The 16,378-nt window shown below is 41.3% G+C and overlaps 1 protein-coding gene across 1 annotated transcript in view; it reads right to left on the reverse strand.

Annotated features, from left to right (window-relative positions):
- Positions 1 to 1,562: 1,562 nt before the first annotated feature.
- Positions 1,563 to 16,378, reverse strand: part of ACOT9 (acyl-CoA thioesterase 9) — a 30,130-nt gene continuing 15,314 nt past the window's right edge. Inside the window, exons 8-15 of the mRNA XM_006072185.4 lie at positions 11,140 to 11,213; positions 4,767 to 4,834; positions 4,195 to 4,306; positions 3,952 to 4,042; positions 3,689 to 3,774; positions 2,604 to 2,691; positions 2,304 to 2,454; positions 1,563 to 1,866 (exon numbers count right to left, since the gene is read on the reverse strand). Of these exons, the coding sequence (XP_006072247.3) occupies positions 1,778 to 1,866; positions 2,304 to 2,454; positions 2,604 to 2,691; positions 3,689 to 3,774; positions 3,952 to 4,042; positions 4,195 to 4,306; positions 4,767 to 4,834; positions 11,140 to 11,213 (759 nt within the window). The 3' untranslated portion in view covers positions 1,563 to 1,777. The remainder of the gene's footprint in view (positions 1,867 to 2,303; positions 2,455 to 2,603; positions 2,692 to 3,688; positions 3,775 to 3,951; positions 4,043 to 4,194; positions 4,307 to 4,766; positions 4,835 to 11,139; positions 11,214 to 16,378) is intronic.

The raw sequence follows: 16,378 nt of genomic DNA on the forward strand, positions 1-16,378 counted from the left end.
ATGAATGTGTACAACTGCTCGAGAATTACTTGAAATACATATTCAAAGTCTTGTGCATACTATTTTGACATACAGATCACTTATCAACAATTTTCCAAAGAAAACAACTTAAGAATTAAATGTTTTAGCTTTAGGATATTAACTGCAACATTTCTCACAACAGGAAGAAAACTTCTTACAAACTCTTCCGTGTACAGCAATAAGCGGTTAAATGCATAATGTACAATCTATATATCAGCATGCAGTGGGTCTCTCAACTGAACTCTGCTTATTAACACATTCAGACAACTCTGCAAGGCTGTCCCTTCTTCCCACCAGGTTATAGGCAGATCTGCAAAATGCAGTACTGAAGGGCCAGGTGAAACTCAGGATGGTAGTATTGATAATACAGCTCAGGGGGCCGGGGGCAGGGGAAGGAAGATAGATGCAAGCTTACAATGTGGCACACACTGGGTGCCATGAGTCCAACTGCCCACCTCCAGAGCATTTGTTTGTTCCCATGACTATTTATGCCAGAAGTATTCATTCATGTAACTGTGGTTTCAGTAAACATTACATTAACAGAATTTAAAAAAAAAAAAAAAAAGTACTACAACCGATTCAGAGGCAGAGAGCCAACTTTGTGACAGCCATTCTAGAACCCACACTGTTTCTTTCCTGGGAACATCTTTTCAGAAGTGACTTTTCCCCCTCTGTGCAGCCTGGTTTTTCTCTCTTCTGTACTTGACAAGAAGAAACTGGGTCTTGGCCGCAGACTCATGAGAATACGTCCCTTTGGGTTTCCAGGTGGCTCTGTGATACCAGGCATAACCTCCCTTGCTACATTCCCAGAAAGCAGTACCCTGCCCCACACTACCTGGTTATGAATCCCAGCAGCATCATCGACCAGCTGAAGGAGCCTGAGCAGGTTATTAACCTCTCTGTGCTTCAGATTCCTGAGTGCCCGAACCCAATGAGTGGGTTACACAGCCTACCTCATAGTGTCGGTGAAAGCAGCAAATGGGCTGATACGCATCACGCACTTCACAGAATGCCTACGTAGCACAGACAAGCTCCAGAAGCATAAGCAGCTGCTATTACCATTACTGTTCATATTTTTTCATCAGATATAAGATTCCTAGCCCCTAGCAGAGTGTACTGAAGAGCTGTCGGGTGAGTGGAAGAAGGAACATTTGGTCCTGCATCTCCTGACCTAGACCATCTGTGAACTCCTCCTCTTGGTATGGTTTCTGATCTAAAGTGTCCCACAGATTCTTACAAATGCTGTGTCTTTTGTTGAATCCCTTCACTTCAACTTTTCATCTGTCCTCTGCTAACAACAAAAGCTGGGAAATATAAAGAGGTAAAATTACAAAGGAATCACATAGGGTAGATAGGATTTAAACAACATAGGGGAACTGCAGTACAGGTCAGGTTTAACAAATGCCCTCCAAATGCCTGGGCAGGAAACCATGTCAACTGACAGCTGCAATATGTGTAAAAAAAGTGTGCGTCCAGCCACATAAAAAGGCATTCTGCCCTCATTTCCTGAACAGACAGGAGGCAACATGGTAGCTTCACAATTTAAATTCTTAAAAGTATTTATTATTCAATAATTCTTTCTCCCTCTGCCCCACCCAGCCATTTCTCATTCCTCTTTTCTGACCATCCTAAAAGCTGAATATATCCTTCATCTCCATGGAAGATGAGAATAAACACTAAAACCGATACACTTGCTCAGGCCTTCATCCGAATCTGTGTCACTGCGGGGTGCTGGGCTTCAACAAGAGCAGTCTTCCTAGGGCTCGACCACATAGTTCCTTTTCAAGGTCACTGGTGCACCCATAGATTTGAAATGCCGCTGCCCATCTAAATACAACATGGACTCTGGAACACAAGAGAGAAAGAGCCCTGGAGAAACCTAAGAAAATTATTGTACAAACACAAGACCACCTGGGAACACTGGGACAGCAATGGGAATGCAAACTTGACACCAGGCATGCAATGCTGGGCCAGAGAATGGGCCGCATACCCCAGGGAGTAGGCCTCAACTCTAGCCCTTTGGCAGGACCAGTCCTAACCACCAGTGGCTGCTTGCACTGGCACCGGCCCTTCAGACAATGCCCAGGCAGGCAGAACAGCAATGGCCACCTGAGGGCCATGAGGCACCCTGACCTTCGGGGCTGCAGAATCTCAAAAGCACAATCCCTTAAAGACATGCACTCGGGCAGATGGGCATCAGAGTACTTCTTACAACAACCTAAAAGGAGAAAACTATCTTTGAAAGTTCCCCTTGTTAGGGACAAGCAGTCATTGTCACTTACCTCCATATGTTCTGGGGAAAACCAAGGGCACTTCCTTTTCCGACATGAACGTGAAATGAAAGACATTGGTGGTCATATGCTCTTTATCCTGAAGAGAGGCCACCTCACTGTGAACTCTGACTTGAATGTAATTCCCCTGAGTAAAGCAGACCTAAGTGATTAGGGACATGACAGTTAGTCAGTTACATCAGGAAGAGGGAAGAAAGCAGTCATAAGACAAATGGTGGCTTTAGAACACAAAAGCCTCTCTTTTAAGCCCAAATAATAAGAGTATATTTCCCTGTCTCATCACACACCTACCTGTGCAGAAAGAAACAGCAATGATCCCACCTCAACAGGTTTCTGAAACATGATATCATCCACAGCAACTATAAACGGTCGGGAACCACTATTGGGGAAAGACAATACTTGGGGTCAACTGCAAAATTCAGATGATCTCTAGTTTTCCCCTAATAATCCTCTAAAGCAAACTTGAAAAGATCAAAGAATAAACCTAGAGGAGGAGGAAAGAATCACACCAGTAAGGAATGGTAAGAGATGTCACTGTGATCAGATCAGTGCCAAAATCACCTTTTCCCTGCTGCGTGTCATCACCCCTTTTTCTCAGCAGGTCTTTAATGTACTGACTGACAGCATCAGAGCAAGAGCTTTCTAAAATGAACATCGGGGGAAGGAGAGGGTGGGACAAATTGGAAGAGCAGCACTGACATATATATACTGCTGCTGCTGCTGCTAAGTCACTTCAGTCGTGTCCGACTCTGTGCGACCCCATAGACGGCAGCCCACCAGGCTCCCCCGTCCCTGGGATTCTCCAGGCAAGAACACTAGAGTGGGTTGCCATTTCCTTCTCCAATGCAGGAAAGTGAAAAGTGAAAGTGAAGACGCTCAGTCATGTCTGATTCTTCGCAACCCCATGGACTGCAGCCCACCAGGCTTCTCCATCCATGGGATTTTCCATGCAAGAGTACTGGAGTGGGGTGCCATTGCCTTCTCCGATATATATATACACACCCATATATATATTACCACATGTAAAATAATAGCTAGTAAGAAACTGCTTATAACACAAGGAGCTCAGCTTGGTGCTCTGTGATGACCCAGATGGGGAGAAGGGGAGTGGAGTGGGAGGCTTAAGAGGGAGGGGATATATGTACACTTATAGCTAATTCATGTCATTGTACAGCAGAAATCAATGCAACATTGTAAAGCAATTACATTCCAATAAAAATTTTTAAATAAAAAACAAACCCATCTGGAACCAGTGTAGCATTTATTTAAAAACACCGTATATTACCAAACCCATTTAGACTGGTCCAAAATGTTTCCCTGAGTGTGGTAGTATAAATGGCTTCTCAGGAGTTAAGACTACCTTAAATTTAACTCACCCAAAGTTACAAGCAGTAGCCCATCCAAGTTCATATGCTTTCCTCATAAGGAAACCACCAAAGATTCGATTGAAAATGTTCCGCTCCTATAGGACATAAGATAAATATTAATAAATACAAGCTTGTGACTATCCAAATCTACAGAATAAGGAATTAACAATGCCATAGAACAGAGGATAGTCTTGAAAAGCGGGTCAAATCTTAGATGAGTGTCATGAGTCCTAGTTATCCTGTTCAGAAGATTCTTCACTAAGTTCCAATACCTGAGGGTGGCAAATATCCAAGCTCTTGAGTTTTGAATTCTCCATCCACACTGCATTAGCAGGCAAAACTCGACTTCGAAAACTTATAGTCCTGTGCAAATGGAGATTGAGGAAACCCTGTCAATGCCATGGTTCTGCTGCAGAAAAGTAAAATATTTCCAAACACCACCCAATATGTTCGAGCAAGTGTAGCTCTGGAAAAGGCCTACTTTCCCAACCCAGAATCTCACCATCCTAACTTACTTTGGATCCAGCGTGTTAAGAAACATCTCATGTATGGTTGTCCTCTCCTCGGCAGTGGGGGCCATTTTCAGTAATGACGTGGAGCTGAAGGTGACCCTTCTCCCCTTGTTCACTGCAACAGGGGACAATAAAAGTTATGATCAGAAGGGCCACACTACAGCACAAGGTTCCTGTCCAGGGCTGCCTAGGACCCTATAAACACAGTATTTCCAAATTTTGAAAAGCCCACTGGAAACTGTACATTTATCCCAGAGAAGGCTGCTGAGGCTACATAAAACTTCCAGTGATTTTTTTTGCTTTCAGATAGAAATCATATCAACTCAGTGTGAGATCACTTATAATCACCTTGACCTACAGCCCCAACCAGCAGTTATTTCATGAAGAGACAACTCACATTTCATCAAAAGTGAGAAAACAAATTACTTAATATTGTATGATCAATAAAATTGTTCAAAGAATGGACTCTTTGGACACTTGACTGGTATGAGGAGTCCATACATACTCTTAATTTCCTCTGCAACAGAGTTAATATGTTTTTTAAATTATATCTTATTATGAACAAATTAATATACATTCTCCCTGTTGAAAGAGCTCTTCTTCCTCTGGGCTTTCAAGAATGAGTGGATTTACAAAGGCCGGCCTAAAGAGAAAAAAGAAAAAAAATTTAAGACATGCCGTTACCTAAAAAAAAAAGTGAAGATTTTCATTTTAGGTAATGCTACTGACAGCTTCACATAAGAGCTCTGGAACAATCAGGGGAGCCTTCTGGACAGACTTATCTGCACACTAGAAAGTTCATATTGTAAAAAAGGATATGGCCACTTGTCAAAATGTTTCACCTGACTCTAATTATGAGGAAATAGCCAAAAACAGGTTGTAAAAATTCTGTAAGACAACTGGCCTGGACTCTTCAAAAATGTTAATGTCTTTTCAAGGCAATCAACATATTCAATTCAATCCCTATCAAATTACCATGGCATTTTTCACAGAATCAGAACAAAAATATTTTAAACTTGTATGCAAACACAAAAGACTCTGACTAACCACAGCAATTCTGAGAAAGAAAAACGGAGCTGGAGGAATCAGGCTCCTTAACTTCAGACCATACTACAAAGCTACAGTAATCAAAACCATATGGTAGAGGCACAAAAACAGACATATAGATCAGTGGATCAGTATACAAAGCCCAGAAATAAACCCACACACTTATGGTTAATTAATCTACCATAAAGGAGGCAAGAATATATCCTCCATGGAGAAAACACAGTCTCTTCAATAAGTGGTGCTGGGAAAACTGGACAGCTACATGTAAAAAATGAAATTAGAACATTCTCTAATACCATACATAAAAATAAACTCAAAATGGATTAAAGACCTAAATGTAAGGCGAAGTACTACAGAATTCCTAGAGGAAAATATAGGCAAGATACTCTTTGACATAAATAGCAGCAATATCTTTTTGGATCTGTCTCCTAGAGTAATGGAAATAAAAACAAACAAAAAAAGAAACAAATGGGACCTAACCACCCTTATGGCAGAAAGAGAAGAAGAACTAAAGAGCCTCTTGATGAAAGTGAAAGAGGAGAGTGAAAAAGTTGGCTTAAAACTCAACATTCAGAAAACTAAGATCATGGCATCTGGTCCCATCACTTCATGGCAAATAGATGGGGAAACAGTGGAAACAGTGGCTGACTTTATTTTTTCGGGCTCCAAAATCATTGCAGATGGTGATTGCAGCCATGAAATTAAAAAACACTTACTCCTTGGAAGGAAAGTTATGACCAACCTAGACAGCATATTAAAAAGCAGAGACATTATTTTGTCAACAAAGGTCCATCTAGTCGAGACTATGGTTTTTCCAGTAGTCATGTATGGATGTGAGAGTTGGACTATAAAGAAAGCTGAGTGCCGAAGAATTGATGCTTTTCAAGTGTGGTGTTGAAGAAGATTCTTGAGAGTCCCTTGGACTGCAAGGAGATCCAACCAGTCCAACCTAAAGGAAATCAGTCCTGGGTGTTCACTGGAAGGACTAATGTTGAAGCTTTCTGAAACGCCAATATTTTGGCCACCTGATGTGAAGAGCTGACTCATTTGAAAAGACCCTGATGTTGGGAAAAATTGAAGGCAGGAGGAGAAGGGGACGACAGAGGATGAGATGGTTAGATGGCATCACCAACTCGATGGACATGAGTTTGGGTAAACTCCAGGAGTTGGTGATGGACAGGGAGGCCTGGCGTGCTGCAGTTCATGGTGTCACAAGGAGTCAGACACTACTAAGCAACTGAACTGAACTGAACTGAATCAAATTTAAAAGCTTTCACACAACAAAGGAAACCATAAACAAAATGAAAAGACAACCTACATACTGGGAGAAGATATTTGCAAATGATACAAATGACAAAGGATTAATCTCCAAAATATACAAACAGCTCATACAGCTCAATATCAAAACAAACAATCCAACAAAACATGGACAGAAGATATAAATAAACATTTCTCCAAAGAAGACACACAGATGGCCAAAAGGCACATGAAAAGATGTTCAACATTGCTAATTATTAGAGAAATGCAAATCAAAACTACAATGAAGTCATCACCTCACACAGGTCAGAACGGACATCATCAAAAAGTCTACAAATAGTAAATGCTGGAAAGGGTGTGGAGAAAAGGGAACCCTCCTACACTGTTGGTAGGAAGGTAAACTGGTGCAACCACTATGGAAAACAGTATGGATGTTCCTTAAAAAACTAAAAACAGAGCTACCATATGATCCAATGATCCCACTCCTGGGCATATACCTAAAGAAAATCATAATCCAAAAAGATACATTCACCGCAATGTTCACTGCAGCACTATTTACAATAATCAAGACATGGAAGCAACCTAAGTATCCATCAACAGAGGAGTGGATAAAGACAATGTGCAAAGAAATAGAGGAAAACAATAGAATGAAATATTATTTAGCCATAAAAAAGAATGAAATAATGCCATCTGAAGCAACATGGAGAGACCCAGAGATTATCATACTAAGTGAAATAAGCCAAAGACAAGTATCATATGATATCCCTTATATGTGGAATCTAAAAAAAATGATACAAATAAACTTATTTACAAGACCAATAGACTCACAAACAGAACACAAACTTATGGTTACCAAAGGGGAAAGGGGGAGATAAATTGGAGTTTGGGATTTACATATACACATCACTATATGTAAAATAGATAAACAGCAAGGACCTACTGTATAATACAAGGAATTATAGTCAATATTTCATAATAATTATATGGGGAAAGAATCTGAAAAAGTGTATCTATATATAGAGAGAGATACATAACTGAATCATTTTGCTGTATACCTGAAACTAACACAGTATTGTACATCAACTATACTTCAGTAAAAAGTTTAAAAAGTCAATGTCTTAAAAGACAGAAAGTGTGAGTGGGATTATTTTAAGGGGAATTATTTAAAGAAACATGATAACAACATATCATGTGTGCTTAGTCGCTCAGTTGTGTCTGACTCTTTGTGACCCCATGGACTGTAGCCCATCAGGCCTCTCTGTCCATGGGGATTCTCCAGGCACGAATACTGGCTTGGGTTGCCATACCCTCCTCCAGGGGATCTTTACAACCCAGGGATCAAACCCAGGTCTCCCACATTGCAGACAGATTCTTTACCATCTGAACCATCAGGGAAGCCCCAACAGCATACAACACATGGTCCTTAATCAGACCCTGACTCAAGAGAAAAGGTTATAAAGAATATTTTAGGGACAACTGGCATGGTTTGAATATGGATCAAATATTAGAAACAATAATTGTATAACTGTTAAATTTCTTGGATATAATAAAGTTGCTGACGTTATATAGGCGAATCGCCTTATTCTTAGGAGATACATGTTGAATTATTTATGGGTAAAGTAGTCTCAACCTTACTTTGAAACAATTACATGAGGAAAAGTGTACATATTTGTATTTACTGAGAAAGGGCAAGAGTAAGGTAAAAGTGGTAAAATCTTAATTTGAGAGCTTAGGTGAAGGGTATATGGGTGCTCATTGCATTATTCTTTCTACATTCCTGTAGGTGTCAAATTTTTCAAACTAAAACATGGAGAAAAGGGATAATCCTTCACTATGGTAGAATCCAAAGGTTGGATGAAACAAAAATGGAAACAAAAGTACTGAAATAGCAGCTTGGAAAATTAGAATGCATCAGCTGGGTGAGAAACTTTAAGTAATGCCTTCAGTGCTGGAAAAGGAGCCCCAGGTCAGCCACTAGGAGCAGCAGGTCAGCTGGAAGTGGCTGGAGGAGATAGAGAAGACAGGTGGATATTTCACTCAGATAAGAGTCACCAAGGGATTTTTTTGCTCTTAACTTGGGTCTCCAAGTCAGTTTTCCATGCAGCAAAAGAGATTTCTCATTGAAGACTCCTAACTCAAATTTTTGAAATCAGACTTCTCATAGGCCTCCAGACTCCATCCTGTACAATAGCAACCCTGTAACGTTCCCTCCTACCCCACTCCCACACACATAATTAAATAGTTTTTCCCAGTTTGAGAAGAAGAATCGGAGAAGGCAATGGCACCCCACTCCAGTACTCTTGCCTATAAAATCCCATGGATGGAGGAGCCTGGTAGGCTGCAGTCCATGGGGGTCGCGAAGAGTCGGACACGACTTAGCGACTTCACTTTCACTTTTCACTTTCATGCATTGGAGAAGGAAATGGCAACCCACTCCAGTGTTCTTGCCTGGAGAATCCCAGGGATGGGGGAGCCTGGTGGGCTGCCGTCTATGGGGTCGCACAGAGTCGGACACGACTGAAGCGACTTAGCAGTCCCAGTTTGAATGTCTTGGGTATAACTGGCATTAGGAACCAAGAATTCAATGTAAGAAAGAAAAGATAAGGCATAAAGCTTTAAAGTATGTATAGCTAAACTTGACTTGGAAATGACAGTATAAATTTATGAGGTTTTTTGTTTTCTTTTTAACACACATTCAAGCTCTGTCCACTGAAAAAGCCTAGAAACAATGACAAACTAATAAAAACATATAGTTCTGGTGCCCAGATTTTGGTGTCTAACTACCAGTTTCCCATTAAAAGGAATCTGAGGACTCCTTGGAGAAATAGCTGATACCAGGCCTGGGGTAGGAAATGTATAGGATAAATTCAAGGTATCTCATTGTACCAGAGAGCAGAAAGTTATCAAAAACTAGGAAATGTAAAAATAGCTCATCACAGGAGGCAGCTTAAAGGAGTTCCCACTGACCAAAGATGTTCATTCCAAGGAACAGGAAGAACAATGGCTGCAATTTACTGAAACACATTTACTATATTAAAATCCATGAACTCACAGTGATACTTTCTTAAAAAGCAAAAAAGGCAGAAAAACTGTCATCACTAGCTAGTAAATGTGTAAATAAAGCAAAGAATGAAACATTGATCCTCATCTTCCTTGACAAACCAAACTGCCCTAGCTGGTAAAGAAAAACTCTTCTTTACAGATCTCTGGCTAACAAATACAGAAAGAATGTCAGAATTTGAGAATCATTTTATATCCTCTAATGAAAATGATTAAACTGCTAATCAGCAAAGGAGATTAAAAGCACTGAAGGAAGACTGATGGGAAACTAGCTATTTGTAAGATGTACATGGGATACATCTTGTACTGTACTACACCTGAGGATTATTGTTGATCATAAGAGGATAAACTGAAGTGCATAATGGAAAGATCAGTCTGTTGCTACTTGAACCCACACACTAATCCTACCTTTACTATGAGTGGGAAAATCTGACATAATACAATATAGAGACAGCATCACCTAGGAAGTGCTCTCACCAAATACACTGAATTCAAATCTAACTAAGCTTTTAGATCTAACTTCAATTTACAGAAAATAGGACAGTGAAACAAGTTAAAAAAAAAAATACCATGAAGAAGCAGTGAGACAAATCCAGAAAGTGAGACACTGTATAGAACAATGAATCTGGGCTTTTGCCCACTTCATGAGAAGGGGTAAAGGACAGGTGGGTGCACACAACCATTCCAGATTAACACAGGCTGAAGAGATTGCAGTTTTATGAATATACTAAAAGCCATTAAACTGTACACTTTCAATCAATGAATTGCATGATATGTGAATTATATCTCAATAAAGTTGCAAACAAAAAAAGCAGACTTAAGAGACATAAAAATCAAATGCAGTAAGTGGACCTTGTTTGGATCCTGATTTAAATAAATCATTAAAAAGCTAATTGGGGAAAAGTGAATATGAACTATTAGAATACATTAAGTACTTACTATTATTTGTTAGGTGTGCTAGTGGTAATGTAGTTATTTAAGAAAATATCCTCATTTTTAAAGCAATGCCTACGCTAAGGTCTTTAGAGGTGAAATGTCATTACATCTGGAATTGCTTTAAAATATGATACAGAAAATAATATACCTTTAAAAAAGAAGCAAATATGGCAAAATATCAAAACTCTTAAGTCTGGGTGATGGTATCTAGAAATTTATTAAAGTCTTCTCTCCAGTTTTCACATATCTCCAGATATTTTAAAAATATATTTAAGGACTTCCCTGTAGCTCAGATGGTAAAGACTCTTACTGCAATGCAGGAGCCCCATGTTCAATCCCTGGGTCCAGATCTTCTGGAGAAGGGAATGGCAATCCACTCCAGTATTCTTGCCTGGAGAATCCCATGGACAGAGTAGCCTAGCAGGCTACAGTCCATGGGGTTGCAAAGAGTCAGACAAAACTGAGTGAAATTTATTAGATCTAGAATAAATCTAGAAATTTAATTAATTATATCTAATAAATCTAGAAATTTATTAAAGTTTTCTCTCCAGTTTTCAGATATCTCCAGATATTTGAAAAATATATATTTTATATTTTTCAAAGAACAGGAAAAAATAAGAAAGAAATAGGGAAAAAAACAGCAATTACCCTTTATTTTCAGAATCACGAGCCACCATTACAAATGTCGCATCCAAAACAGGAGAAAAGTCATTGTCATGTAACTAGAGAACAAAGAAAAGAAAATGCAGCTGTAAGAAATGCGTTTAGTGGGAAGACCTAGTACAATCTTAACAGATACCGGAGCCTTCAGGAAAGGCTGAAATGAGCAAAAGAGGATGAGTGCATTCATTAATTGCCATCTGCTGAGATCCCAGAAACATGACTAGGCTCTGGCAGGTGGCGGGGAGTGGCAGCAAGATCAAGGAATCTGTGGTCTAGCAGAGAATGGAGACACCTCCAAAACCCAAACAGTACACAGAGTGAGAGAAGGGCTGGGATGGGCACAAACTATCCCTTGGAGCTGCATGACTGGGACCCAGGGCAAGGGTCACAGAGGGACCTTATGCATCACCATCACTTAAGTGTAACCATCTTGCAGAAGGCTGGCTTTCTTCAGGCCTAGCTGTCCTCCCAAAGGCACACACAGCCAGGCAGACCTCCCATCGCTCACCCAGACATTCAAATTTTCTGGCAACTTGAGTGTGCCAACTACTAGGATGTGCCTGTTTCCTTAGCCCAGCACAGGGGCTTCCAAGAATGGATAAGATGGGTGACAATTCTATGGATTAAGCTAAATATGTACAATGAAGAGTCCATCAAGATTTTAAGGTATTTTTTTGCCCCCTAGGAGTCTGTACTTCCAGGAAAGTTCTATCCTCAAGTCCTATTGTAACCTGGGGTTATAGTTGTTTCCATCCTCAACAAACCTCATCACTAGTCCTCATGACCAATATCCGTTCAACCCCTTATGAGCCCTCCCCTTCAACTCTGGGAAGAGTCTCCCCCATCTTACTATGTCCCTGTCCTGTTCAAACCTTCCAAGAGTTCCTCCTTTCTCCCAGCATCTGGTCTAAGCCTGCTGGAAAGCTTCTGCCACGGAGCCCAGATTTTTTTCTGGTTGTTCACTGAACATTCCCCTCATGCCTGCACCTTTTTCTTTAGCCACAGCTAACAACTTGGAGGTCCTGGAATGTCCCATTTTGTCACCTGAGCACCTCCCCTCCACATCTTTGCCTGATGCCTTCCTCAGGGCGGCATTCCTCAAGATACTCCTCCCCATCCCTGGTCCCAGCCCTACTCCCCAGGCAGAGTTGATCATTCCCTCCCTTTTTTTTTGCCACCTAAGGGGAAACAAAGGCCTCTTCTGACAGTGGTTCTCAACATAAGCTAGGAAGATATCACCCCCTAGGGGCATCTAGAAACGTGCAGGGCTGGTGATGGTCGCATGAGCTGAGGGACATTACTAGTGCAGCGCAGGTAACACTTCACAACACAGGGGAAGGTCCTGCAGAACAAAGAATTCTCCCACGTACAATGCTAATAGTGTCCCTGTTGAGAAATAGTGCACAGTACTTAATTTGTGCTTAGTCGCTCAGTCCGATCTTTGTGACCCTTTGGACTATAGCTCACCAGGCTCCTCTATCCGTGGGATTTTTCAGGCAAGAACACTGGAGTGCATTTGTCTGGGGGATCTTCCTGACCCAGGGATCGAACCCACGTCTCCCGTGTCTCCTGCATTGCAGGTGGATTCCTTACCACTGAGCCATCAGGGAAGCCCACTTAATTGACTATACCATAATGATTTACTTACGTGTCTGTCTTCCTACTGCACCGAGAACTCCTTGAGGACAAAGACCATTTTTATTCACATTGGTATTCCAGCAACTGGCACAAAGACTGGCAGACAGCAGATACCCGATCAATGATTGTCAATGAATGAACTGACTGTTGAGCACTACTAGAGTGTGAACTCCAAGAGAATGGAACTTTCTCTGTTTTGCTCACTGCTGTATACCGAGCACACATGGCACACCCCATAAATCACTGCAAAGCCAGTGTTAAATGTTGGCCATCAGGAAGTGGGCCAGATGACTCACTCCCAGATCTCCTTGGGGATGCGCACATAGTCAAACAGAAAAAACACATGCATACAGAGCTCTGCAGAGCAGAGGATAGCAGGAGCCAGAAGAGATGGATGTGGGGAAGGAACAGGTACTATGAGCTGAAAGGATCAGGGACAGACTGGAGCATGAAGTGACCCGGAAGCACAGGTGGAATGGGAATATGGGGAGCCACTGCCCAAGAAATCCCAGCAAAAGGAAAATGTACAACAGGATACTCATCTACTCACCTACTGTGTAATGTTCCAGTTTATTGTAATTAACATGCACTAGTGCTAAGCATTGTGGGTGCAAAACAAACAACTCTACTCTTAGGATGCTCAAGGTCTCCAGTGGTGTGCTCTAAGAAGGTGTGTGAACCAGCCACCAGGTAGGTTGGTGCTGTTTATGGAGCATCCTAGATCATAACTGGTGTCTCAGATGGTAAAGAATCAGTCTGCAGGAGACCCGGGTTCGATCCCTGGGTCAGGAAGATCCCCTGGAAAAGGAAATGGCAGCCCACTCCAGTATTCTTGCCTGCAGAATTCCATGGACAGAGGAGCCTGGTGGGCTGCAGTCTGTGGGGGTCGCAAAGAGTCGGACACAACTGAGCAACTAACACTTTAGATCCTAACTAGTCAAAGGAATTTAGACTTTGAACCACAGATAATGGCCATTGAAGGGTTCTGAGAAGGGAAGTGATATGACTCAAGATCGGTTGTGGAAGATCTATCTCATAGATATGTGTAAAATTAAGATAGAAGAGACTAAAGACAGGCAGAATAATTAAAAGACAACTAAGATGCTCACACAAGAGGCAGAGAGGGCTTGAATGAAACTCAGAGGCCAGGGGGAAGGGGAAGCGAGGACTCTGGTGAGCAACAGTGGGTGATGAATCTGCAAGACTTGGCAAAAGGCTGCACGGGACAGGGAAAAATTAAAGCTTTCACAAAGGTTTGGAGCTGGGAGAAACAGGAGGGTGGGAAAGGGGAAAGTGAAGGAGAGTCAGGATTGGAAAGGAAGCTGACACAGTCTGGAACACACTGGACTTGGGAGACAGCAAGAGTACACATGGGAGAGAGATCTATGGGAACCCCAAAAGGCAGGTCTGAAGGTCAAGCCTAGAAGAGATCTGGAACCATCTCCACAGCAATGATGATAAATTAACATAATTGGCAACATTTGATTAGTGGCTACTGTGGCTAACAAAACAGCATCTCAGAGAGGGCAAGAAATCTGCCCACAGTCACATGGCTAACAAACAGCAGAATTAGGATTTTTTTTTTTTTGCTCACACCATGTGGCATGTGGGATCCTAGTCCCCCAACCGGGGATCAAACCCCTGCCCCTTGCAGTGGAAGTGTGAAGTCTTAGCCACTGAACTGCAAGGGAAGTCCAAGAGCTGGGATCTGAACCCTACATTTTAGCCAAACCAGAGGCAGGGTATCTATTGCCAAACTCCCTCTCTGGAATAAAAGATCACTTAAGCCATGAGTTATTCATCAAAATGGCCAATGAGAAATGCAAATTTAAAACAAAAGTGTATTTCTGGCACTGATTTTTCACTGGCTCGCTTCCAAATAATTCCTTTAACTCTTTTTCAATCTATTTGCCCAAGATTCCTTAGAAAGCAGGTCTTATGCCAGGAAGCCACTGTGAATCAACCATTAGGGCTAAGAAAGGAAGTGAACAAATCATAGCACCATCCCCAACAACTTCATGTTTGGTTTTAAAAGCAGAATTATTATTATTTAAAAGCAGCAACAAGGGAGTTTAAAAAATTCAATATTTACATACAGTATCACATTTTAAAAGTACCTATTTTGTTTATTTAACTTAAATGCAGAGTACATCATGTGAAATGCTGGGCGGGATTAAGCACAAGCTGGAATCAAGATTGCCGGGAGAAATATCAATCACCTCAGATATGCAGATGACACCACCCTTATGGTAGAAAGTGAAGAAGAACTAAAGAGCCTCTTGATGAAAGTGAAAGAGGAGAGTGAAAAAGTTGGCTTAAACCTCAACATTCAGAAAACTAAGATCATGGCATCCGGTCCCATCACTTCATGGCAAATAGATGGGGAAACAATGAAAACACTGACAGACTTTATTTTCTTGGGCTCCAAAATCACTGCAGATGGTGACTGCAGCCACGAAATTAAAAGACACTTACTCCTTGGAAGAAAAGCTATGACCAACCTAGACAGCATATTAAAAAGCAGAGACATTACTTTACCAACAAAGGTCCATCTAGTCAAAGCTATGTTTTTCCAGTAGTCATGTATGCATGTGAGAGTTGGACTATAAAGAAAGCTGAGCACCAAAGAATTGATGCTTTTGAACTGTGGTGTTGGAGAAGACTCTTGAGAGTCTCTTGGACTGCAAGGAGATCCAACCAGTCCATTCTAAAGGAAATCAGTCCTGAATATTCATTGGAAGGACTGATGCTGAAGCTAAAACTCCAATACTTGGGCCACCTGATTCAAAGAACTGAGATTGGGAAAAACCCTGATGCTGGGAAAGACTGAAGGCGGGAGGAGAAGGGGACGACAGAGGATGAGATGTCTGGATGGCATCACTGACTCGATGGACACGAGTTTGAGTGAACTCCGGGAGTTGGTGATGGACAGAGAAGCCTGCAGTGCTGCAATCCATGAGGTTGCAAGGAGTCGGACACAACTGAGCGACTGAACTGAACTGATTTTGACAAAATAATTTTAATTACTGCAGAGCAACCTCCAGACTTTTTCCAAAAGGTGAAATGCTTCATGATTTCATAACAGAAAAGAAAAATGTATCTGAATGACAGATCCATCTAATACCCTGATATAACTAAGTTGTTCTTAGATAAGTTTCACAATGAAATCTTGAACATATTCTGAATTATTTGATTTCTGTACTATTATCTTCGAGGTACTTTTTCTTGATAAATTTCTTCATCTCTCTTTAAAAAAAATGTTTTAATTTATTTGGCTGTGCCAAGTCTTAGCAGCATTCAAACTCTTAGTTGCAGCATGTAGGATCTAGGTCCCTGACAAGGGACTAAACCAAGGCCCCCTGCATGAGGAGCACAGAGTCTTAGCCACTAGGCCACCAGGGAAGTCCTTCTTCATTACCTTATAATAGATGTTCTGACTTGTGCTCATCAGAGAGGCTGTTCCTAGATGCTATAGTCATCTAAATGACTGTTATGGGTTGAACTGTGCCCCCCAACAAGATATGTTGATGTCCCAACCCTCAGTACAGGTGAAGGTGACTGTATTTAGACATAGGGTTGTTGCAGA

This window comes from Bubalus bubalis, chromosome X, assembly GCF_019923935.1.
Source record: "Bubalus bubalis isolate 160015118507 breed Murrah chromosome X, NDDB_SH_1, whole genome shotgun sequence".
Classification (NCBI taxonomy): Eukaryota; Metazoa; Chordata; class Mammalia; order Artiodactyla; family Bovidae; genus Bubalus; species Bubalus bubalis.